Raw genomic sequence first — 27500 nt, 5'->3', positions numbered from 1 at the left:
GCCCGCTCCTGCGGGCTGGAGTGAAGGCAAAACTCAATTCGCAAACAGGAGCCGCTGCGCACACAATGTGCACGCGCCACGTGCACGGCCACGGAGCCATAGGAAAAGCCATGGCAGTTAATCTACATTAGTTATGGCAAAACTATGGCTGTCCAATGGTTAAGGTAGTTATAGGGTCCAGGGCATAGACCGTAAAAAATATGGACAGTGGGAACCGTCACGTGACCCAGTGATTTCTATCAGAGCAAAAATGAAGCTTTTTTTGCTCTTGTATGGGTGTCGCCATCATTGTTTAATGGTACCCAAGGAATGGCTGCCAACGGTCACGTGCAACCGCAGGGATAAATAAAGGGATATATAAAGCACACGAAGAATAATCATCACAAGCCTTTGATCACAAGGCCCTCCTACAGCAGACCCTGCTTTAACATCAATAACATGAATTGGACCATATTTTCACAAAACGCATATCATGGTGATTGAAACGAGGCTTTAAACTAGCGACAGGATCCATAAAGTATTTATGACAATGTTTATTAAGGTAAGAAAATCAAATGTAAAAGTTCAGGGGAAATGAATGGAATCCTATGGAGAACATGTTGCTTCTGGTGCCAGAACAGCGCAACTAGTGGCCAATCATAGGAACTTTCAGTTCCGTGTTTGATTAATTTTAAATCCGGACAACTGGCCCCCTGGTCCACGGGGGAAGTACATTTACTCAACTACAATTTTGAGGTATTTTATTTAGTAGAGTATTTCCAATTGTCAATACTTTTACTTCTACTCCACTACATCTCTGAGGAAAATATAGTTCTTATACGCCACTACAAGTATTTCAAAACTTTAGTTAAACTACTATAGTTACTTGGTAGATCTGACTCTTTATTACTAAACATATACACTAACCACTTGAGCTCTCTATATATTTAGACTACCTCTATTTGAAAATAGCAGATCTACCAGCTCACAACCCATCGCATCACGGCGCTTCGTGAGCTTGTAGATTTTCTATTTTCAAAATACTTCAAACAGTGTGTGTGTGTGTGTGTGTGTGTGTGTGTGTGTGTGTGTGTGTGTGTGTGTGTGTGTGTGTGTGTGTGTGTGTGTGTGTGTGTGTGTGCGCGCGCGCGTGTGTGTCATTGACCTCTCTCTCCTGCAGGAGGCGCCGTACAGTCCTCCTCCTCTTGATGTGTTGTCGCCGTAGCAACACGCTGCCAACCAGAAACAGGATGACGGCGAGCAAGAGCCCGCCCACAACGCCCACGGCAACCATGTTGTGTACGGGAGCCCTGTAGGGACAAACAACCAATGTAGATACTCAAGTATTCAAAAGTGAACATTTCAGAAATCTTCTTCAATTTTAGGTGATGGCTAAGCTTTGCAAACCACTTGTATTATAGGCCAATATTTAAGTAGCAGACACTATAAGGGGGTTGTTATTAATATAGTTTTACGTAATAAATGACTTGCCCTATACAGTACCTTTAAACCCCTCTTTCTTTTTTGAAACATTGCTACATACAAGGCACAAGTTGTTAGTAAAGATACGGTTGATTCTTTGCATTGCAAAACGATTTTAGTCAGTCACAACAGCAACTTTGGTGATAGAGAGGGCCACTAAATGTCCACACTGCCTCCAGGAGGCCAAATTGTGTATCTGCACTATTACCAGTAGTAACACTCAGACCACAATAGTCACTAAAGTAAGAATTAAGAGATACTGAAAATTATTATTCATTTATTCTATTAAATTTTAGACGCACATAGTAATACTTTTTATTGTTGTAACTTTCACTTAAAGGAGTTATAGTCAACTTTTTCTTGAAAAACGGATGCTAAAATAAAAAATATTTTATAAAAAAATAAGCTTCATATATGTGTTTCTATTAAAAAATTACCACAAAAAGCGTAAAATAATGATAAAATAATCATTTTGGCCATTGTCAGACCAACACTTTGTTTACATTCTAGTCTATAGACTAGGATGTAAACAAAGTGTCGGCCCTACAATGAAAAAGTTGACTATTTTAACTTTAACTTAAATACCGGTACAAATATTGAAAATCACCAAGCATAAACTGACTACTTGATATGAAGGATATTGATGTAAATAAGATATCCGAATGGGTAAATATATTTTATAGGCCCGTATTTGTTATTAAAGGACAATTTATGTAGAGGTTCCTCATATAATCTTGGGCTGCGGTGAGAGGGTGGAGGAGAGAGACAGCATGAGTCTGTCCATGACGTAACAGCCCGAGGGCAGTGGATCCACGCGTCAGAGCCTAATTATGCAGAAAATACAAGACCACACAGAAACGACTGCATCTTGAAATCTCATTTTTTTTTTTGGTGTAATTGAGGCCAGATAAGATTAACTCATTCTGGGCGATCCCCGTAGAAACCGTAGATTTCCCGCTGTACCGCGGTGCCATGCCCGTCGATCCCGGAAGTTTAATTAGCTTTAATCATTATGAAAGGATTAAAAGTATTATCGCAGATTTTCGCTGATTCTGGCTCTTTAGGCCCGCCCCCCTAACTGTATCCGGTCATTTCCGGTCTGGACCGGATCTAGCTTTCCGTATCCGGTCTGAGCCTGGGCCATAGTCCCGCCTCCGTTGGTTTACAGTGTAACAGAAGAGAAAGCTACTCGGCGATGGAACACTCGTTTTTCAATCGGATTTTTGCGTTTGGAAACTTTGATCCAGTCTCTACACGCCTGGATTATGATCCCCGCACATATCGTGCGTTTTGTGCGCGAACGTGTCCACTTGTTACCATACCGCACAGTTGGCTTTTTTCAATGTTTTTTCATGTAAACACTGGCGGATAAGCAGGGATACAGCGTGGCAACGGATATGTCTATTTCAATGGGGTTTTTTTTATTCGAAAGCTTGTCACCGAGTCTACAGTCTACTAGATGAGTCGCGCACAGATTGTGCACGATGCGTACGCGTGCCCACGTTAAAAGGTAAGGACAATTTGGCAGCTGCTTACTACAGCTATGTTTAAAATGGCAGCAAAATTGTAAAAAAAAAACATAAAAAATAGAAAAATGTTTTTTTCATGTCATGTTCACTTTAACAATATTGAATATGGCACATCATTGGTTCTGTGACTATTTATCCAGGAGGCGCCACTGTGTCAGGTGGCCCAATCTGAATTCTTGCAGGTGTGCCACAAGGCCTGGGTCTTGGGTCCAGTTCTCGTCACCATAAATAACGACTCCAAGTTAAACGACTATGTACTATGTCTTTTTTCCATAGACATCCAACCTCAGAAAAAATTACGCAGCGCGTTTTGAGCTTGTAGATTGTCTATTGTCGGTGAATATTTCCCTCAGAATAGGGTTTAACCCATTTAGTGCTCCAGACATGAACGGGTTAAAATGTCCAGCGTGCCTCTCGCAGGCTCCATCCGCTGCCATTCTCTTATTTTGAAGGCCAGAAGTCCATTGCGTAAACATTTCCGGTTTGACATCATGACGTCATTCAACGGAAGCGATCGTCACCCCATGCCGTTGCTGTAATGGCCGATCGTTGCCTTTGTTATTACGTTATTGTAGCGAGAATTTAATGCCATCCTTGGCTTTAAAAGTGTTGTTTGGAGAAAATGGACATTAAAGATGAGATCCACCGTCGGCCTCCATGTTAAGGGATTACTATTTTGTGCACGTGGATCCGTGATGATGATGAATCGGCGAGTCCAATCGTGCCAGGACTTTCCAACGGACCGTAGGGTAAGAGTGCCAGCGTTACTCTATATACAGTATTTTACGCGAGTATACTCGGGATCAGCGTTAAATGAGTTAAGTAGTTACTGTAAAGAGAGAGAGAGAGAGAGAGAGAAAAAAAAAAAGATTTGGCAGCCCCCCCTGTAGTCACCCCCTTGGGGTCCCGGACCACTGTGTATCTTACCCATTGCACCTGGACAGTCCAGGACCTGTGCACCTGAAACAACACATGAGATCGTTAATTACTGTTAAAGGAGCACTTTACCCATTTTCAACCTTATCTTCAAATGTAATGGTTGAAACTAGACTTTTAGGTTTGCTATTAGAAACAAATATTCAGGTTGGGGTTAGTTTTAGGATTGGACATTGGAGGTTAGGTTCAGGGTTTAGAGATAGATACCAGTTATGCCTGATTTAGACTGTGCTGGTGTCATGCACCGAAAATAGGCCTTATGTTTCATGCATGTGTCTGCGTGTGCGGGTTGTCCTACCCCTGGCTACAGTTGCGGTGACAGGGTTGACACTTTTTGTCGTTGTCGGCGTATTTCCACACCAGCGTGTCCCCGTCTCCAGGGACCCCCTGGGGACAGCGGGACACACAGTGGGGACCGTCCTGGAAATGTCCACACTGCTCACACTGGTCTGAGCCCTGGGAGAGAGACAGTAGTGACACACACACACACACAGAGAGAGAGAGAGAGAGAGAGAGAGAGAGAGAGAGAGAGAGAGAGAGAGAGAGAGAGAGAGAGAGAGAGAGAGAGAGAGAGAGAGAGAAAGAGAGAGAAAGAGAGAGACAGTAGTGACACACACAAAGTAAGAACCGGGCACCGTGCTAATTGCCACTGGACTGTTGAAGGCAAGGCTCAGTGTATAGACCATTCGTATTACAAAATGATGGACAACATTGAGTGTTAAAATGTTTTCATTTACTGCTTTCTATTGTTTTAGTGGGTGGGGGCATGCGTACAAGTGGCTAAATATGTCTTTTTAGACACACTAAGCCCATTCCCAAGACGCACCGCAATCTTTCATGGGCAGATATGACTTATGGTGGCTGGTGTAAATAGTAACAGAAATTGCCAGCTTATTGTGTGTAAAAAGACATATTTAGCCACTTGTACGCATGCCCACACCCACTGAAATCGAAATACTAAAATCGCTAAAACAATAGAAAGCAGTAAGGGACAGGTCGTTTTTTTAAAAGAATGGTATACCCCTGGAGAAAAATAGGGGAGGGTCATGCATTTCTAATTTTAGTCCAAGGGAGCGTCAGCAAAATTTTTTGGTCCAAGGGGAGGGTCATAAAATACTCAGTTTTTATATACCAATATCGACCATCCCTAATAATTGCTCTTTTTCTTTCCAATTATCATCAACAATGGCCATCATCTTGGCCTATTTGACATTGGAGAAGCATAATTGCTTTGATGCATGTAACATTAACGAGCGTCAATGGGCATCAGCTGGACACTCACACACACACACACACACACACACACACACACACACACACACACACACACACACACACACACACACACACACACACACACACACACACACACACACACACACACACAGACACACGATGTGCAGTACGTACGGGTCCTTTGCAGGTCAGGGAGGAGTTCTGCAGCAGACACTCTGAGTGACACTGAACACAGCTGCTGTTCACCTCCACCTCCCTGGGCACCCTGTGTGCAGTGTTGGGAAAGTTCACTTAAAACATGAACTAGTTCAAGTTCAAGTTCTAAACTTCTAAAATGAACTAGTTCATTTCATAGTTCATAATACCACATTTTGAACTAAAGTTCATGGTTCCCCCAAATGAACTAACTTCAGGGGCAGGAGCGTCCGGGTAAGCTGGGTAAGTGGCCGTCAGATCACATGGATCTTTAGTTTATTAGGATTTGGACGCACTTCGCGTGCTCCACCTCTAGGTGGGGCAGGCGGGCCCATTTAAAACTTTATCAACGGCTGCCCGTTGGCACACTATGTCATCATCAATCACTTGTCAACACAAGACAGGTAGCCTTCAGCAATGCGTTGTTTACGCATTGCTTAATCATGAGCGGAAATGCATATAAACTGCCGAGCGGTGATTCTCAAAATTGAAAAGGATCGAGGATTGGCGGTGGCGGTAGTTGGGGGGCCCAATCATTGTGGCTTGCTTACCGGCCCGGTTCGACTTGTTCCGCCAGTGACTAACTTAGTTATTTTTTGTTCTTTTTTTAACCACAATCTTTTTTATACTTTTGGCTATTGAAATATTTTTTTAGACGTTGCTGCAAGCTATTATTTATCAAAATTATTGACACAGCCCATATATAGAACCACACACAGCAATTATTTCGTCCAACTTAACATTGAGGTGCCCACAATGTTTGGGTGCCCAGTCTTCCTGCACCCTTATTGTGAAGGCAGAAGTTTCTAACCGTCGCGCACATCTTGCATGTTTCCGCGTTGGTTGAAATAGCTGATCTTCAAGTTTGTCGTCTCGTGGATGCGACGCATTGTGAGCTTGCAGATCAGCTATTTTCGCCATGCAACACACGTCATACGACAAAGTTTAGTCAGGCTTTACTTGGGAGATGTAAGGAGGAGGTTGACACACAGCTGCAGACAGCACCGCTCACATATCAACGTTCGCGAGGTCTGCGAGTCTGCAGCTGGGTGCTATTGGAGCATGAATGACATCAGAATGAACGCGTTTGACAATAATGTTCATCAAGCTGAAACAAAGAACGTTCAGTTCACGTTCGGCGAAAATATGAATGTGTTCATGAATGAACGTTCATGGAACGCGTTCATGTACACGCACACACATTTTATTATGATAGGGAGGGCACACAAGTCCAATGTTTACAGCAGGGGTCTTCAACTTTTTCAGGCCAAGGACCCCTTAGTTGAGAGAGAGATGAAGCAGGGACCCCCAAAACCTTTTTTATAGTTTCCATATTGTTTCATTGTTTGACAACACAATCATCAGTGTATTTTGGATCCATGTCAATTAATGTTTCCACATATTTTTAACCACTTGATCAATACTTAATAAACTTGACCTTTCAGTCTGTACTAGTCTGCTCTTTTTCCCCCTCTACACCAAACCTCTTTGCCGAAAATAGCCTCACAACGCCTCGCAGCGCAAGGCGTTGTGAGCTTGTAGATCTGCTATTTTTTGGCGAGTAGTTAATATAAAGGAGAAAGGTTTCTATCACACAAAGATTTGAAGGACCCCCTGTAGTAGCTCTGTCAATCACACACTCCACGAGGCCTTGAAATCCTGGAGATATTTTGAGTGGTGCAAACGGCTCCTACATCTGGCTTATTTGTCTGTTTGTCCCGTGTCTGTTTGTACACCCAGGGTCACATTGGCCAAGCTTCGAGGGAAGCTTAACAAAATTAACTCATAAATAGCACTGCTCACTTCACACTGGATGTTTTTGTTTATTATCAATATTAGCAGTCTTCGGTTATGGTCAGTAGGTGACTCAATAGAGGGTATGCACATGCATAAAGTGAACGGCAAATCGAGTGGCAAAGTGAGTTTAAAGTCATTTAATGTTGTTTAATGCAACCAGATAGGACTTTTCTGTTTGGATGTATGGACTGTCAAGGCCAGAAAGTAGTTTTTTGCCACTCAGTAGGCGTTCCCGCATAACTTCCAGGTACGATGATGATGTCACATGCATACCCTCTAATCTATTGAGTCTCCTATTGTTTTTGGTTGAACTACTCCTTCAAGCCCTCCCTTCAAATAGTGAAAATAGCAGATCCGCAAGCTCACAGCATGTTGCGATGTGACACGTTGTGAGCTTGTAGATCTGCTAGTTTCACTATTACTTACTTTTTTTTTAAATGTTTGCAATATTTTTTCCCCCGACCTGTTGAGGTGCATGCGTGTGTGAGAGTCTCACCCTTCCAGCAGGTGGCAGTGTTTCACACAGCGGCCGCTGCGCTCCAGGTGTTGACATGAGAAACACATGGAGGGTCCTGGACCCCAGCAACCCTGACCTGTACACTCTGAGTCACAGGTTCGATTCCCATGTTCTACAGAGAGAGAGAGAGAGAGAGAGAGAGAGAGAGAGAGAGAGAGAGAGAGAGAGAGAGAGAGAGAGAGAGAGCATGTAACAGGATCATGTTTCAAGCTCCATCTCTAGTCCAGGGGTCTTCAACGTTTTCAGGCCAAGGACCCCTTAGCTGAGAGAGAGAGATGAAGCAGGGACCCCCACAACCTTTTCATAGATTCCATATAGTTTCATTGTTTGACAGCACAATCATCAGTGTATTTTGGATTCATGTTAATGTGTGTTTTCAGATATTTAACCACTTGAACCGTCAATACTTAGTAAACTTGAACTTGTCTGCTCTTTTTCTCCTCTACACCAAACGTCTTTGCCGAAAATAGCTAAAGTTCTCAGAATATGGACGCAAGGGTTCGAATCGTTAATATAAAAAGGAGAAAAAGGTTTCTATCACAAAGATTTGGAGGACCCCCTGTAGTAACTCTGAGGACCCCCTAGGGGTCCCGGACCCCCTGTTGAAGACCCGTGCCCTCGTCCTTACTAGGGATGGAGCTTGAAACAAGGCTCCGCTACAAACTCGATAACACATTTATTGATTACCCGGTATCAATAAACTTTGGGCTTATCAAGTCAGTTATCGAGCATAGCGTCCCATGACGTCATGTTTAAACAATCAAGACAAGAGGCCATCAAGAAATTATTACAGTACTATTCATAATATGAAGCCATTTAAAACTTCCTAACTATTTGAAAATAGACAGTCTACAAGCTGCTATTTTCAAACATTTCGCACTTTTACTTTTGGTAAACTACAACAGTGGTTCTTTTCAGGCCGCGACCCCCAAAATAATCATATTTTAACCCCACCCTGACGAGCACTAAGAGCTGAGGCATTACTTTTGGAAAACACGGTTCTATTGTGAAAATAGCAGATCTACATGCTCAACGCGAGGCGTTGTGAGCATGTAGATCGGCAATTTTCACAATTTCTGCCTCTAATATTTGACAATTTGACCAACGTTTAATTTGTCATTTTAGAAGTATTAAAAAGTCGTAAAATTGTCACTTTAGAAATGTGCAGATACTCTCTATACACTTAAACATTATGTTGGTGTGTTTACTGTTGAGTGAGAAAACAATGTTGTACATTAAGTTAATCATCTGGGGACCCCCCAACATAATTTGGGGACCCCCTGGGGGTCCCGACACACAGGTTGAGAACCACTGATCTACAAAACTATGGCACCGCCTCTTTAACATGCTTACCACAGGTCTCCTCAGAGCGAGAGGGTGTGATGATCTTCACGGCCTGGCCGGGGGTCTTGAACATGCGCGTCCAGTGGTCCTCCCGGGTGTAGCAGAGGTTCACGTTGTCCTTGACGATGACCTTCCCGCCGCTGACCTCTGCCAGTGACTTCAGGCCCAGCCACCGCAGCGGCGTGTTCATGATGACCACGCTGTAGCCCCTGGAATAGACACAGACGCGGATGCACACGCACACTGTGATAGACATATACTGTACACACAATAAGCATTGCACACTGTAGCCCAGGGTTCCCCAATAGGCGGCCGGGGCTACTGTCTGGCCCCCACCAAACCCAGTAATAATGGTGGTATAAGAGCAGCAACAACACTAGTATATCGTCGTTGTTGGGTGGAAACCTTTAACCTGTATGTCCAAAACCTTAGGGTTAGCCGTATGTCCACAATACGTGTCCACAATTGTGTGCTTGTAGATCGGCTGTTTTCACTATAGTTTTGTGCGACGATCTTGTATGATGAAGCAGGGCTTTGCTTTACCAAAAAACGTACACATTTGAAACTTGGAGATACGAGGTCTCTGCCCGACAGTGACGATATCTGAACTGTTGTTGGAGTAGCGGAAACGCCACCGTCGCCCCCTGCAATGCTGTGGCCCTCTGCTTGGTACCCTAGACATAATTCGGACCTTGGGGAAAACTAATTGGGGAACCCTGCTGTAGCCCCTAATAGACATATACATGTATGCACACGCACACTGTAATTAACAACCTCTGAAATACAGTGGTTCGCAACCTTTTCAGGCTGCGACCCCCAAATAATCATATTTCAACTGGGGACCCCCCCCCACCCTGACGAGCACTGAGAGTTGAGGCATTACATTTTGTATAACACGGTTCTATTGTGAAAATAGCAGATCTACATGCTCACAACGCCTCACAACGTGAGGCGTTGTGAGCATGTAGATCTGCTATTTTCACAATTTTTGCCTCTAATATTTGACAATTTGGTTTGATTTGTTGTTTTACAGGTATTAAAAACTCCTTAAATTGTCACTTTAGAAATGTGCAGAAATCCTCTATACACTTAAACTTTATGTTGGTTTGTTTACTGTTGAGTGAGAAAACAATGTTTCACATTAAGTTAATCATCTGGGGACCCCCCAAAATAATTTGGGGACCCCCCTGGGGGTCCCGACCCACAGGTTGAGAACCACTGCTGTAATAGACATAAATATGCACATGCACACGCACACGCACGCACACACACACACACACACACACACACACACACACACACACACACACACACACACACACACACACACACACACACACACACACACACACACACACACACAAAACAAACACGATTATGTAATGTAATAAACACATAATATGCATGCACACGCACACTTGCACCTCTGCAATAGACACATACACACGTGCACACGCACACACATTATGACCACACGTTAACCTCTGCAACACATAAACATCCAATTAGCCCTAATTTTCACGAGCCAAAAGCAAAGAATGCGTGTCTTGTGTGCAGCCGGAGCCCATGAGTTCTGTCTGCTACACCAATGGTTCTCAACCTGTGGGTCAGGACCCCCAGGGAGGGTCTACCAAATTATTTTGGGGGGTCCCCAGATGATTACCTTTAAAGGGGCACTCCACCACTTTTCAACCTATCTTCATATAATAGGTCCTCACTAATGTTCATGATAAAATATCACAATCTTTTTCTACTCAGTTTGGGTCTCATAGGAGAGCTGTGGGTGGGTCAAATCCTTCCTACCGGTGACATCATCAATGGGAAATGCAAGCTAATAGAAACTGCAGGCTTTCTATACCTGACAAAGTTGCAATGTTAAAGTGGAAGCCATTGTTCTCGTGATAATAAAAATCTTTTTTTTTTTTTTTTTTTTTTTTTCAAAAATATTATTTAATTATTTTTTGTCAGAACCGTGTTATACAAAATGTAATGCCTCAACTCTTAGTGCTCGTAGGTTGGGGGGTCCCCAGTTAAAATATGATTATTTTGGGGGTCGCGGCCTGAAAAGGTTGAGAACCACTGCGCTGCACCAGAAACACCACTGTGCACACCAGTTGTTGCAGGACATGATCAACATAAACATTAACCAATCATGAATATGTGAGGTTCCTCATAGGCAACATTTTATAAAACATCCCTTGTATTTCCACCCTGTCCGCTGTAAACGTTATCAGATTTAGAAAAATCAATTTATCTCTGATTTATTTTCCCTGATTGCGTTTTTGGTGAAAACAACCTCCCTACAAGCCCACCCGTTCACCCTACCGTGGTCTGAAGACTCACCTATTCAGACTCCACCTTAGCCCATAGCACTTACCGTTGCACTCGCCTACCCTCAATGACCATAGCTAAATGCCTAAATTGTAAATTGTATATAAAATAGACTCCATCCTATTTTAGAACATGCATATCCTGTCTGCACACCTGGTGTAGCCGGTATCATTGGCATCAATTGAAGCTTTCCAAATGCATAGTAACTATGCGTACAGTAAATGGTACGGACAGTAGCGCACGTATTGCCAAGGATGGTGTGGCTCGGACCATACACAGAGACCACAGAGACACAGACCGGACCGTGTGTGTGTGTGTGTGTGTGTGTGTGTGTGTGTGTGTGTGTGTGTGTGTGTGTGTGTGTATGTGTGTGTGTGTGTGTGTGTGTGTGTGTGTGTGTGTGTGTGTGTGTGTGTGTGTGCGTGTGTTACCTGTGTGCGCTTCGTCCTCGGATCATCTCCAAGTTCTCAAACACAGACAGAGAGTCCAGACCAGTGGGCCATGACTGGATCATCATGTAACCTACACACACACACACACGCACGCACGCACGCACGCACGCACGCACGCACGCACGCACGCACAAACACACACACACACACACACACACACACACAGTAAAACAAAAAAATTATGATAACAACAAATAACAAGGAGCTATTATCATCTATTAGGCAAATGCTGCAGTAAACCAATTTGAACAGAAGAGGGCAACATGACTCCATAGTATGTACACTGAGAACACTTTAGTTCTCTGAATCTCTTCTTCTAAGGACCTGAACCTATAGCCTGGAGTCACAATTCCAGAGCTAATATTTGGAACACACAAATACAATAGCTGCTCTACAAGCTCAGATAGGCTATTTTTTAGGGGGAAAAAACTGGCGTAGACGCATATAGGAAGTTTGCTTTTTACAGTGTTTTCTCCCCAGTTTAGTAGTTATTCCAATAATTTCCTCCCCACAGCCCACACACATGTCTGTGTGTTGTCACTGCTGTTGTATCCTACTGACTCACCTGCCAGTGAGGAGCCCTCACCGGTAGGACGTAGAGCCTTCGTCCTACTCCTTCCACCAAACACTCCCTGCTGACATACCTTTGCTGCCCCGCATGTTCGTTTTTGCCAACGGGTTTGAGGCCCTAAGCTAGATGCAGAATAGATATTCTAGCTTAGGGCTTAATTCAAATCTTTGCTTCTGGGGGTCCCTGGAACCAAATATTTTGAGATGGGGGTCCGCGGCCAATTACATATCATTTTGGAGGTCCTTGATATGACAAAGACCCCAGAAGCTTTGAAGATTTGAATTAAAAATGTTTGGGTCTTGCCTTAAGCTAGATAGAGAATAGATACACGCATCTCAGACCCATTGGCAAACGAAAGGTCACTGCCACCCCAGCCCATAGGAGTACATGCACTGACAACAATATCACCCTCCTCGTCCGGCTTACCTCCTGTGAAAATGAGCCAGATTTGAACCGGATTTGAAACCCTCCGATTCCACGATGGTGGGCACTTCACCACTGTGCCAACCGAGCGACTTCTAATAACATGTTATATTGATGTACCTGTGATTTCTTTAACAGTTTTGAAGTATTCCAGTTTGGATAGGTCCAGAGGTGGCACGTTGTAATACTTGTCCCTGGAAGAACCAATCACAAGAAAGTGATAAAGGTATTGATAAAGTGATAAAGGTATTGATAAAGTGATAAAGGTATTGATAAAAGTATTGATAAAGGTACTGATAAAGGTATTGATAAAGGTATTGATACCCCAGGAAGGAGGTTGGCAGCAGGGACACGGCTCCATTGATCTTGGTACAGTTCATGAATGAATCGATGTTGGAGGCATTGATGGCGATGGCATCACTGAGGGACCCCACCCCTATGCCATCACACACTGAGGACACAGAGAGAGAGAGAGCATTACATACTGTAGAGAGAGAGAGAGAGAGAGAGAGAGAGAGAGAGAGAGAGAGAGACCCCACTTTTCATTAAATACTGTAGAGTAGAGCAAGGGTCTTCAACAGGGGGTCCGGGACCCCTAGGGCGTCCTCGGAGTTACTACAGGGGGTCCTCCAAATCTTTGTGTGATAGAAAGCTTTTTTCATCTTGTTATATTAACCACCTGAACCCTGGTGTCCATATTCTGAGAGCTTTAGCCAAAACATTGCCGATCTACAAGCTCACAACGCCTCGCAGCGAGCTTGTAGATCAGCTATTTTCGGCAATGAGCTTTGGTGTAGAGGGAAAAAAGAGCAGACTAAGTACAGAGTGAAGCAGGGCTCCAGACTAACTGTTTCATAGGTAGCACTGGTGCCACCTACTTTTTCATTAGGTAGCACCACCAGAAATTAGGTAGCACCATCTTTTTCTTTGTATAGCGTGGTATTAATGCATAGTAATGCTGATGATAGTTGTGTTCATTTCCATACCATAGTATGCCTTGATGTAGGCTAAAGATTAACAATGACCCAAACTTGATATTTGCAAAATATTTTAATCTGAACTTTAGGTTTCTCTGCATGAGCAGCAGTAGTTGACAAAATAGGTCAGTACTAAGGCTGTGTGATTTTAGGAAAGCCTTCAATATTCAATATAATGTTGTTAAATACCTCAATAACAATATGTCTCATGATAAGTAAAAACTGCTGTATTAGCCTATGTATTTTTGCTTCAAGTTAATTGAAGCAACTAATTAATTCAAGAAAAATTAACAAATATAAGGCTAACAAAGGCAATATACCTGTAATACCTAGAACTTTGACTTTCAGTTGCATTAATGCACAATGTACTGTAGACTAAATGCAATAATAATATTAGGCCTTGTGCCATTCAGGATGGAAAAATAAAATTGTCTGTTTGGAGTGAAGTAGAAGTCAGTTTCAAGAGGAGATACTGGAAGTAGCTGGCTTGGCTACTTAAAAAAACGTTCACTTGGACGGACCATGGGAAGGACACACGCGCACGCGCACACACACACACACACACACACGCACACACGCGCACACACGCACACACGCACACACGCACACGCTACACCAAAGACAGAAAAGTTTACAGGTGCCGTTTATTTCAGCTAATTGTCTATGAAGTGAAAATGCGCATTTTGGGCACTGAGGAATTTAACGCAAAGCAGGGTCCCTGCTTCATCTCTCTCTCAATTAAGGGGTCCTTGGCCTGAAAACATTGAAGACCTCTGCTGTAGAGAGAGAGAGAGAGAGAGAGAGAGAGAGAGAGAGAGAGAGAGAGAGAGAGAGAGAGAGAGAGAGAGAGAGAGAGACACACACTGACCTTTGGGACAGACTCCCTCACACTTCCTGCATCGTTGGACTCCTCGCTCCTGGAGCTCATAACTTCCTGGACTGCACGCGCGCACACACATCCCTGTGTCTGTTACCACGTAGTTATCTGTAACACACACACAACACACACACACACACACACACACACACACACACACACACACACACACACACACACACACACACACACACACACACACACACACACACACACACACACACACACACGCACGCACACACACACACACACATCCCGTGTCTGTTACCACGTAGTTATCTGTAACCAGTGTTAGGAAAGTTCACTTAAAACAGTTTTAAAACTTCTAAAAATTAACTAGTTCATTTCATAGTTCATAATTCCACATTTTGAACTAAAGTTCATGGTTCCCCAAAATGAACTAGCTTAGTTCCTTTTAGTTCTTTTTTTTACCATAATGTTTTTATACTTTTCGCCATTCAAATGTAGCCTATTTTATTTTTTTAGACGTTGCAGCTATTATTTGTCAAAATTATTGACACAGCCCATATAGAACCACACACAGCAATTATTCCATCCGACTTAACATTGAGGTGCCCACAATATGTTTCCGCGTTGGTTAAAATAGATGATCTACATTCTACATGCTCACGTCGTCTCGTGGATGCGACGCATTGTGAGCTTGCAGATCAGCTATTTTCGGTGCGTGCATGCGTGCGTGTGTCTGTGTGTGTGTGTGTGTATGCGTACGCCGTGCATGTGTGTATGTGTGTGTGTGACTTACGAGGACACTTCTTCACACACGTGGCTCCAAAGGTGTACTTGGCCAGTGGGTTGGGGACCACCTGGAAGGTGTACTTATCGTAGATCATCAGAGGAGGACAACTGTCCTTACACGTCCCCTCGTCACTGAATGACCTGCATGTCTGAAGAGAGAGAGAGAAAGAGAGAGAGAGAGAGAGAGAGAGAGAGAGAGAGAGAGAGAGAGAGAGAGAGAGAGAGAATTATACTAATTAATCCTACTATTCTGCCACCAAAGCGTGGAATGCCCTGCCACCAGCCATCAAAAAGTGTAACTGACCGACAAGATTATATATTTTTATCAATGATCATTACATACGTAAGAGGTAACATCTGGCTCAGCTGCCATTATCGAGAGATATAATCCCGACAGACTAATGGGTGGTTATCAGGCATGCTACATGTACTTAATAAATTAATTAATAATTTGACTCAAAACTAAAAACCAAAAAGTATTTCCTTGCTTACAGTAGTGAAAGTGTTCCACAAGTGTTGTGCTGGGCGTCCCCCCCAGCGCAACAGCGTTGCCTTGGAAAACAAGGAAGTGTTGATCAAATATAATCAATTTTCTGTTACTGCATCGTCTATCTCTTGCTTCAAATATTTTTTTAAAACATTCATGAGATTAACGTTTAGTTGTAAATGACACAATTGGCTCTATAGTGTGTCACCCCTTATCCTCACCCTGGCCTATACCCGCGAAATGCGGGCAAGGCAACTTGCTATGTCCCTGAACTGTATTGTGGGGCAGCTATACCCGCTGCCAATGTTGCCAACTCCGTTCTTTGCGCATGGAGTTGTGGCCAGGGGCGTGTTGTTGCTATTTTCCCAAAATTGCTCTTTTGGCAACACAGATTTAGGAAAGCATATAGCGGATTCGAAAACCACCCGCTATGCCCACTTCGTTTGGTAGAGTGCGCGCTGCCAATGGACATTAATGGACACTGGAGTCGGGCTGCATGGGCGCACAATGACAACAACAGTGTTGTTTTTGACAGCAAATTTTGATTTAGTTTTAGTCATAGTCTGTTGAATAGAATGTCATTTAGTTTTAGTCATAATGTTTGTCACCTGAAAAGTTTTAGTTTTAGTCTAATTTTAGTCAAGTAAATATCATAAGATTTTAGTCGACTAAATCTACAGTTGATTTAGTCAACTGAAATGTCTTTTGGCAGGCCTTGATGGCATCGTAATGACTGATTTTACACTTGGTTGTGTGCTGAACATAGCCGATCTACAAGCTCACTACGCGTCGCGTTGCGACGCGTTGTGAGCTTGTAGATCGGCTATTTTCAACACCTGAGAGCAACCAAACATAAAATGACTCTTCTCCACTAGTCCCTCCTTAACATTTTAGTCAAGTTTTTATTTTGTTGACGAAATTGTCAATATATTTAGTCTTAGTTTTTGTCATCACAGCTTCGTTTTTATTTAGTTTTCGTCAGTGAAAAAAATACGGTCGACAAACATTTTTCGTCATAGTTTTAGTCGACGAAATCAACACTGGACAACAACATTCAGAGGTCTCCTTCTGCCAAAATTATCCACAAAAATCAGTGATTCTTTGTTTCCTATAATCAGCAGAAATGAATGGTTCTCCCCTTTAACATGTACCCACAGCTTTGGTTTTGTTTTGTTAATGTTATGCCATGATGGCGCAGGGAACGTTGACTACTTGCCTGTGTCACCAACTTTCACCACTCAAAAACTACCTTTTTTCACTGATGAAAACTAAAGCTATGATGACTAAAACTAGGCTACATATAACGACAATTTCGTACTAGACTAAAATGTTAGGGGGGGACGAGTGGAGAAGAGATCCAGTAGAACCAAAAAGCAGTAGAACTAAAAGCAGTAGAACTAAGAGACAAGCCATTGTATGTTTGGTTTCACTATGGAAATAGCATCGTAACTGTAGATCGGCTATTTTCAGCATGCAACCAAGTGTAAGATCTGGCCATCAAGGCCTGCCAACATACATTGTTGTCGACAAAACCAACATGCGTGTGCATGTACAGTGTATTGTGTATGTACCAGACAGTGGTGGGCATGTACAGTGTATTGTGTATAGGGATGGGTATCGTCTGCGATACTTTTAATGGTATCGATCGCATGACGTCGATACTATCGGGTATCGGTTCACGTAAAAACGAACGATACCTCGTTTCGATACTCTGGAACGCACCCCGGCCGGTCGCATCTGTAACAGTTGGGCTACTGAGAGTTTAATGACTACTTTAGTAGGCTACACTCGTTACTGTGGAAAATAGCCGACAATAGCCTATAATGTTTATTATTATGATGATTATCCAATGTCTATACTCTCCGCTCCACCACACTGTGTGATCATCATCATCACCTCTGCTCTACTGCAGCAGCCAGCGAGTCACCACTCTTTCCGTGTTGAAGTTAAACTTAAATAAAAAGTATGGAAAATGGTATCGAAAAGGGTATCGTATCGATTCCCAGGTATCGAAAAAGGTATCGTATCGATTCAAAGGTGAACGATAACCATCCCTAATTGTGTATGTACCAGACAGTGGTGTGCATGTACAGTGTATTGTGTATGTACCAGACATTCAGCGGCAGATGGCCCGGTACAGCCGGCAGCACAGTGTTCATTACAACATTCACCGGGTGTAAAACCTCTGCACCGTCTGCTGCACTGGTCTGCACACACCATGCTGGTTACTATGGAGACACAGAAAGAGAGAGAGAGAGAGAGAGAGAGAGAGAGAGAGAGAGAGAGAGAGAGAGAGAATGAGAGAGAGAGAGAGAGAGAGAGAGAGAGAGAGAGAGAGAGAGAGAGAGAGAGAGAGAGAGAGAGACAGACACAGTGAATAATATACTGCATAATCAGACACATTCTTAAATGACTTATAACATGTATTGTTTATTATTTTGTCACCTCAGTAGATCTGATTAGGCCTACTAGTTGAAGATGTGATGACAAGCCCTGAAAATGACGTTATGCTACAGTAGGTCATGTGGTCTTTCTACAAACAGTCTGAAATGGGGGCGGCACCGTGTCATCACATCTTTAAAAAAGCTTGTTTGATGATGTATTAATCGTGCTTGATTCAACATGATTTCACAGTGTAGTTTCCAGTATGGCAGTGATACTCAAACTATGGCCCTGTGACCACATTCAGCCTGCCGAGGAATTTTGATTGGCCCCCAGTCAATTGACATTAAATCTCCACCAGGTCATGTAGATTATTGTGGAGCAGCAGAACTCCTTCTAACGCTATGGACCATAGATAGCATCTGTATAGGCCTATACAGTGCATTGGCTATAAGCTCAGAACATTGGTTAGCATCAGCGATGGTTAGTTGGGTTTAGTTGTTGACCCACTTACACGTCTGACAGTGCTGCGGACCAGCTGCCCAACACGAGCCGTTGTAACAACCAGAGTCACACTTTACACCTGCAAACACACACATTTGAAATGTTTATTTATGTCCACATAAGCAGAAGTACAAGAATGTACAAAGGACATAAACAATATCAGTGCAGTCAGATAATTGGGAAAACAGCCAGTTAAAAGGTGCATGTAGGGCAGAACATTGCTACATACAATACTGTTGTCATACATGTCAAACACAGCAGACAACAGTCATGGGTAAAGGAAACAACGCCTCCTCCAAATCGAGCCGCTTCCTATAATAGCTGATACAGAGCAGTACCTTGCTAACTGTTGGGCCCTCCTTATGGAGAAGGCCCCTCATAACCAACTTGTGTACGTGCCCTAGAGGCTCCCAAAGATAAAAAGGTGTGTCGTACAGTGTCGCTCAAAACCGTTCACGTTCAGGTTCAGATGCATTGTGGGACTTGCAGTTCTGTCGATGATGGCCGACCACTGGATGGTGTCCATGTGGCACAGCAGAGGGTTGTTGGAGATCTTCACCCCTCCCTTCAGGATCTCTGAAAAAAAGAGGGGTCTAATTACTTTTCAATTCCATATAGCACGCGGCTGTTACCATGACGGCAACACTGTTTAGTATCAGTGATGTCAGCATGCAGACAGACGGTCAGACAGACAGACAGACATTCGGTAAATTAATAGTTAGATATGCCCTCTGTGTTAATCGTGTGTGTGCGTGTGTGTGTGTGTGTGTGTGTGTGTGTGTGTGTGTGTGTGTGTGTGTGTGTGTGTGTGTGTGTGTGTGTGTGTGTACCGGTCAGTCCAGTCAGCTGCAGCTGCCTCAGGCCATGTGTGTAGTTGAGCGTGTTGTGCGAGGTGTTCTTCTCGTAGTTGGACAGATCGGAGAGAGCGTAGTTGGACAGAACGGAGAGAGCGAACTGGCCCTCCAGGAGGGCGTGGCCTCTGATCAGCCTCAGGTTGACCAATGGGACGACGGCTGCCTTGTTGAGGGCGATGAGAACGTACCCGCCCACTTCTTGGATGGACTGAGAGGGACAGAGAGAGAACAAGCTTCTAAATATACTTAAAGATGCCGTGCCATGTTTTCTCCCCCCTAAAACATGATGATCAGGTCCAAAAGCTCAAAGAAAAGGGTTGAACCTGTGATGTGATGACGTACTTTTTATTTTAGTTTTTTCATTTGGTCAATAAGGTACATAAAATGAGAGGCCTGCTTTGCTGGAAACATTTCTAATACAAAACCTGTTTTAAGTAGCATGTGAGGGGTTCTTCATGATTCTGAATCCATTGCAAGCATTTGTTTTGCATGAAAAACATTCATTGGGCTAAAAAGGGCCCCACAAAACTGTGAAAAGTAATGAGTCATGAATCTTTTTTCACTTTTTTTGATGAGTTATCACTTTTCAGTTTTGTGGGGCCATTTTTAGCCCAGGGAACGTTTTTCATGCATAACAAATGCTTGCAATGGATTCAGAATCATGAAGAACCCCTAGTTTGACCCCTCACATGCTACTTTTTGCAATGTTTCCGGCAGAGCAGGCCTCTTATTTTGTGTACCTTATTAATAATAATAATAATAATAATGGATTGCATTTTTATAGCGCTTTTTTAAGCAAGTTGCGAACTCAAAGTGCTTACAATGGTTCATTCATTCATACATTGGGAGGTGAAGTGGCGAACAGTCAACGCCAGCGTCCTCACTTCCCACATTCACACACCAATGGTGGCAACTGACAAGCTAACACCATTGGAGGCAACACGGGGTTCAGTGTCTTGCCCAAGGACACTTCGACATGTAGACAGGAGTAGCTGGGATGTGAACCGCCGACCTACGGATCATTGGCCACCCCACTCTACTTCCTGAGCCACAGCCGCCCCAAATATTTACCAAATTAATAGAAAAAACAATAATGAACAGTATATCATGACATCACAGGTCCTCTCAATTTTTGGGCCTGTGGCTCCCCGTCTATATGATTATACTAGGAGGAAGATCTATTTAAAAAAAAAAAAAAGTGTACATAAAGTGTTAAAATTATGTTTTTATGTGGCCACACCCACCAGTTCATTAAGTATGCCTGGTTGTCAGGTGGGTGGTGACCCAGCTGAGGTTAGCCACACAGTGTTGGGTGTATGAGGGGATGATTTTATGATGCCGTTTTTCAGGGAGGGGAGGGGAGGAGAGCAGGGACGTGCTGGCCATTGGGAAAAGCGGGCCAACTCCCGAACGGCCGGTTCATTCCCGGCCTGGACCAGGCCGGCCAATTACAAATGGCCCCCCATTTGGGGGGCTGGGCGGCCAACAAAGTAAATCGTCACTGTCGGGCAGAAACCTTGTATCTCCAAGTTTCAAATGTATACATTTTTTCGCAAAGCAAAGACCTGCTTCATCATACAAGGCCGTTGCACAAAAGTAGTGAAAACAGCAGATCTACAAGCACACAACGCCTCGCGGTGCGAGGCGTTGTGTGCTTGTAGATCGGCTGTTTTCACTAGTTTAAATCATTTTTTAAATGATAAATGCAAAACAAACAGTTTTGGACATACAAGGTTTCCACCCGACAACGACGAAATATAACTCATGTAATTGGCCCACTGGCTTGTCACTTGTCATGATCTGAAATGGCAAATCTTTGAGAGAGATCTCTCTCTATAGCGCGCAATGAGGGCCTCTCCAACTCTTTTTCCCGGGCTGAATCAGGGGCCCAGCACGTCCCTGATATGAGGGGATGATTTTATGATGTCATTTTTCAGGGAGGGGAGGGGAGGAGAGGAGGGGTCACCTGTAGAAAGGAGAGGTCATGGTACTCCTCGGTGTAGGTGACCTCCAGGTTCTCCAGGACCACGGTGCAGTTACTGAACGTCCTCACGATGTTGCCATAGTGGTCGTCTGCCCGCCCCAACTTGGTCAGGTGGTTGCTGGTACCCTGGCACACTGGGCGAGGGAGAGAGAGAGAGAGAGAGAGAAAGAGAGAGAGAGAGAGAGAGAGAGAGAGACTTGGTCAGGTGGTTACTAGCGGAAACCACTCTACGCCATGTTGTAGTCCTCAAAGGACTACAATTTGTCCGGAAAGATCAAACTGGATTCAGTTTTAACCCAAATTAATTCTCCTGCGCTCAAGGACATACAGTATACTTTTAGGGCCTACCTAATTAACCCCTTGATGCGGAGGAGTTTTGCTTTTGGAAAATGTGTTTGGTATATGCATCTTTTAGTCCAACTCGTAGCGACTGGCAAGACTACACTACTAGGCTACTCGAGCATTTTAATATGGATTGGGGAAACAAACGGGGGGAACCAAAACAAAGCGACGCCGTTTCTTCTGCTTGTGGTTTCCGCCTTGACCGGATCAAACGGCCTGTTAACTCTGAGAAATCCTGGCGATGCGAGGTTAGGTGGTTACTGGTACTCAGTCTGGCACACTGGTGGAGGGAGAGAATCCATGTTCACCATTTTCAGTGTTTGTTTATTCATTGGTAAATGGTGAATTTATATAGCGCTTTTATCCAAGGCGCTTTACATAGATTGTGCATTACATTCACACACACACACACACACACACACACACACACACACACACACACACACACACACACACACACACACACACACACACACACACACACACACACACACACACACACACACACACACACACACACACACACACACACACACACACACACACGCCATTTATACACCGATGGCAGAGGAAACCATGCAAGGCACCAACCTAGGGGTACAGAGTCTTGCTCAAGGACTCTTCCACACTAACTCTGGGGGAGCCCGGGATCGAACTGGGAACCCTTCGTGAACCCTCTGTGTTCTTATGACGTTTTCTCTACCCCTGAGCCACTGATTCATTCATTCATCCGTCCGTCCGCCCGTCCATTCATTCATCCGTTCATTAGTTCCTTCGTTCGTTCATTCGTTCAGTCAGTCGTTCCTTCGTTCATTCATTCATTCATTCATTCGTTCATTCGTTCATTCATTCATTCATTCATGCATTCATTCATTCATTTATTTTCAGGTAGTATACAACCAGTGGAAGAAGTACTAAAATGTTTTATGTAATAGTATCACAAGGTCGCATGTCGCCCTGAGGCGTCTTTCGCCCTGAGGCGTCTTACTAGTAATATCAAGCCCACAATGAAATATGAGGAGTATAGTAATAATGTTTTCTCATGCCAATAAAGCTCCATTGAATTCAATTGAAATACTCTGTTACAGGTAGAAGTCTGCTATTCAGAATTAAAAAAAAAGTAAAAGTACTCGTAATGCAGAATTTCACGTTTTCAAAATGTATACAAATAGCAGATCCACAAGCTCACAATGAGGTTGCGATGCGAAACCAAACGAGATGCGCATCTTTGCCCAACGATGATTTCCACAGCCCTACTATCTAACCCCTACCTCCACTGTGGAAGGCACCTTTGCAACAATGACATTTTCCGGGGCGCCTGCTGGTGTAACTTGTAGCAGGTGAAATAACAGTCGAATTAAACACTGGGCCAACATATTGTGCTCCACGCCATTATAGGGTCAGAAACTATGACAGGTGCTCAGAAACAGCAGATCCGCCAGCTCACAACATAGCACATTTACACAGTGTCACACAGCTCACATCTGTGAAAGTTTGAAATGGGACTTTAAGGGGTTAAACTCTTCCTCAGTTTACTGAAGACCCCTGAACACCCTGCTCCCCCCCATTGTGTGTGTGTGTGTGTGTGTGTGTGTGTGTGTGTGTGTGTGTGTGTGTGTGTGTCCGACGTGCGCATGTGCGTGTGTTTGAACAGCCATCCTCTGTGGGCATTCCTATTGGCTGGACGCCTGTGGGGATGTCACAACAAAAACACAGCTGGGGGGACCGCCCAGTGTCTTAAACCTCTGTGGGACCATAACTCCAACCCTAGGCCCTCAAAACCCAACTTATTTTAAATGACCAGTAAGACTCCCTAAATTGGGAGATAAGCGACTGTCAGGTCACTTACACAAACTGTAGAAGGCAATCGTAGCCAATCAGGAGGGAATATGGGGAATGGGACAGATCCATGTTGATGACATGAGTGTACGTACCGCTTTGCGTGATTTTAGGCCAAAATCTGTAGGAGCAGTGTCCAAAAATGTGTTTTTCAAAACTTGGCCTGATGGTGGCGCTAGAAGAGGGCCATGTGAGAAATCAGGGGATGTGATTTGTCAGCCAGGGAGTGTGAGTGCAAAGTTTGGCATCGATAGGGTCAACGGTGCCAGAGATGAGAGTAGGGGCAAAAGTGTGGGGTGACGGAGAGACGGAGGGACTGACTGACTGACTGACTGACTGACTGATGGAGGGACAGCCGGTGGAGGTTTTCATATTAACTTGCGACCTGACAGTCACAATAACATCTATTTCTCATTTTCTACAATAATTGTTCTGCCCTGGCAATTGCGTCCTATAGGCTTAGACAGACAGCTAACAAAATGAAGGTCCAGACAAACAGTTTTCGTCAGAGTGTAGTTTACTGGGAAGTTCTCCATAAAATTGTAAAACTGCCAACTGGAAACATAAACAGAAAGAAAATGTGTCTTACCAAACAGCATAAGGGATAGCATTTTAATATTGCAACAATGAAATATAAATGTAGTTCCTTTTTTAACCATTAGTGTGTTTTAACCTTTGACAGCAGTCTAGATAAATATGAAATATATTTTTACAGTTAACCAGGTGATGCAATATTGATATAGTAAACCCAATGCTGTTCTAAAACAGCTTGTTTGTATGCATTCAGGAACAAGAAAAGATCTCCATCAATTATAATTGCAAGAATATAAGCATGTAGTATATTTAACCTCTTGAACCCCATTAAAGGTGTTGACCTCTGAACAACTGTCAATAAATGTCAATAAATCAATAGAGACCAAATCAAACTACAATTTCATTGTTGATTTTCGTTATAGTGGGCCTACAGCAAAGTAGCCTAATCAGCTGCCATTGTACTTTTCATCCATACATTACTCATAATACAGTATTATTACAACTTATTGTTACTTGTTTTTATAATTTTTCACCCTATACTTTAACATTACTAATATTACAGCACTACTCTCACTAAAACATCTGTAGAGTTTACATAGTTTGGAATATATTCATACAATTTTGCCTATCAATTGATGACACCTGTGAACAATTTTTCTATTCACTATATGCTTTCAATGAGGTCTTGTGGCTCATTCACTATTCAGAAGGCAACATTTCCATAGGCGGAGGTCTTTTTCAATCATCTTTTCCTAGATCACAGCAGGACAATTTGGTAAGAGAAATGTGATGTTTTACACTGCATTTGTGAATTTTCAGGGGTTAGCTGACATTTGGTGAGTCAAGAGTAGCCACAATCATTGTAGTTTTGTGTCCACAACTGTTCTGATTTGGGCATACATTTTAGGCGTTTTTTTCCCCCCCTGGACCCCCCTGGGGCTTAAGAGGTAGTAGACGTTTAACTTGGAGATGAGGCAAGGTGGAAATAAGTCAAACCCAAAATCAACAAATATAATACACTCAAAACAATACATTTTTTTCCCCTTTATGGCACTGTTGACACTCTGATACTCACAGATAAATCTACTCCAAGGCTTAGACGTGGAAAAGCAACTGGAATTGTACACACTGCTTGCATTCATGTGGCTCAGAAAGTGGAGGATAAACAGGAAGTGAAACGGAAGAGGAATGTGACCTCTAGTACAGTGAGGTATTAGTGACTGACTGCCATCTATTGACAGGGAATGGTACTGCAGATAGAACGTCAATGTAAACACTGCATTCAATAATGCTTGTCATAAAGAATACACCCTGAAAGATTATACAAGCACCAGCATAATTCAAAACATAAGAAAGTATACATTTGTCATTAACTTATTTTGGAGACAGAACAATAATCACAGGGTCCCTACAAATATAGCAATGCACACGCACACGCAAACACAAACGCACACGCACACGCACACGCACACGCACACAAACACACACACACACACACACACACACACACACCACACACACACACACACACACACACACACACACACACACACACGTTTCCAGTTATAGGCGTGAATCACTTCACACAGTATCTCTTCATCTAAACTGCTTTGTTTTCGTTCAACACTAGCTTTGGCACTGTAACTTGCTTTGCTTGTGAAGCTGTCTTGGTGGCGTGCCAAAAAAATCCCCCTGTTCTTCCGTCGGTATTCACTCTCGTTTTGGAGCTTCAAGTGCTGGCAGGTGTGTGTGCCAGTCACAGGCGTGTGACTGACTGACACCTGAGCTCAACTTTCAACCTCGTTTGGCTTAATTGTGTTTGAGCTCCAATTTTCAATTCAATTCAATTGAATTTTATTAACATTTAGGCCTAGAATTATTGAATGCTTTAACCAGTGAAAAATAGCAGATCTACAAGCCCAGCTTGTAGATCTGCTATTTTTGAAAAAGTTGTGAAAATGTATGCAAATCTTTGACTATATGTATTTTCAAAGCGAACGTTTGTAACTCAAATTTTGCTTCTGGAACTAAATATTTTGAGATGCGGGTCCGTGGCCAAATACATATAATTTTGGGGGTCCTTCACATGAAAAGGTTTGAGAACCACTTACATAGTAGTCTCTCAAGAACAGGCTAACTGAGCTCCAGTTCAAGTGAAAAGGACCTTTTCTTTGACGATGGCTGGCCAGATTGCTGACATAGAAACATAGGTTTTTCAAAAAAACCTTAGAAGGATTCAAAAGACACTTATAGAATCGGGTCAAAATTCGAATTTTCACGATGTTTCAAAAATAGCAGATCTACAAGCTCGCAGCGCGCTGTGAGCTTGTATATCTGATATTTTTCAATAGTTAAAGCATAAAATAATGATACACAATAATGTGCACCCGTTCTAAATGGGTTAAAGCGTCAAATCATAACAAGTCATTTCAAGACACTTTACATAGCTTTACAGAGCAGAGACCCTAACAAATACCTCATGGTGGTAAGCAAGGCCCCCAGCCTGAGCAAGCATCAGCATGTCATGTTTGTCCCTCCAGTCAATCTGAGGTTTGACCCAACAGAAGTTGCAATAGTAATGGTTCAAGGTTTTTTAGGATCCTTAGGGTCATCCAAAAAAAACATGTTAAAAGTTTCCCATTATATTCTTAGTGGATCATGGTGAATTCAGGGGGTTTAAGTTTGGATCCCTTCACTTAGTTACTATACAAGAAAATAAATACCCCTTCTTTAAGTAGGATGTGAGTGGGTGAGGGGTCTAACTTGCCTTTTTTTTTTTTTTGCAAAACATTCCTTGGGCTAAAAACGGACCCACAAAACTGTGAAGTGATAAGTCATCACTTTTCACAGTAAAACCAGCGATTTGTGGGTCAGTTTTTAGCCCAAAGAATGTTTTTCGTGCAAAAAAAAAAAAAAAAAAAGATAATAAAAAGAATTGCTTGCAATGGATTCAGAATCATGACATGGAGGTGAGCTTGGAGGTCTGCTATTTTTGGTACTTGATAGTGATACCACACTGAACTAACATTTGAATGCTGCCTTCAGGTATGGAAAGAGGGCACGTGCCTGCACGCACGCACGCACACATGCACGTGCGCACGCACGCACACACGCACGTGCGCATGCACGCACACACGCTCGCACACGCGCAGGCACACACACACCTCATCCG

General features: G+C 43.2%; 1 protein-coding gene across 1 annotated transcript in view; it reads right to left on the bottom strand.

Annotated features, from left to right (window-relative positions):
• The window catches only part of LOC308307260 (melanoma receptor tyrosine-protein kinase-like), a 73396-nt gene that overhangs the window by 24758 nt on the left and 21138 nt on the right, over nt 1–27500 (bottom strand). The window contains exons 2-17 of the mRNA XM_080752438.1: nt 21596–21747; nt 19606–19837; nt 19211–19351; nt 18786–18854; nt 17999–18117; nt 15410–15551; nt 14638–14754; nt 13117–13243; nt 12913–12986; nt 11778–11868; nt 9025–9224; nt 7651–7783; nt 5337–5427; nt 4225–4382; nt 3918–3950; nt 1145–1289 (exon numbers count right to left, since the gene is read on the bottom strand). Of these exons, the coding sequence (XP_080608564.1) occupies nt 1145–1289; nt 3918–3950; nt 4225–4382; nt 5337–5427; nt 7651–7783; nt 9025–9224; nt 11778–11868; nt 12913–12986; nt 13117–13243; nt 14638–14754; nt 15410–15551; nt 17999–18117; nt 18786–18854; nt 19211–19351; nt 19606–19837; nt 21596–21747 (2024 nt within the window). The remainder of the gene's footprint in view (nt 1–1144; nt 1290–3917; nt 3951–4224; nt 4383–5336; nt 5428–7650; nt 7784–9024; nt 9225–11777; nt 11869–12912; nt 12987–13116; nt 13244–14637; nt 14755–15409; nt 15552–17998; nt 18118–18785; nt 18855–19210; nt 19352–19605; nt 19838–21595; nt 21748–27500) is intronic.

The sequence above is a fragment of the Nannobrachium achirus genome (assembly GCF_963921795.1).
Source record: "Nannobrachium achirus genome assembly, chromosome: 21".
NCBI classification, from domain to species: Eukaryota; Metazoa; Chordata; class Actinopteri; order Myctophiformes; family Myctophidae; genus Nannobrachium; species Nannobrachium achirus.
The sequence above is the reverse complement of the archived record's forward strand: the minus strand, read 5'-3'. Positions and strand labels throughout refer to the sequence as shown.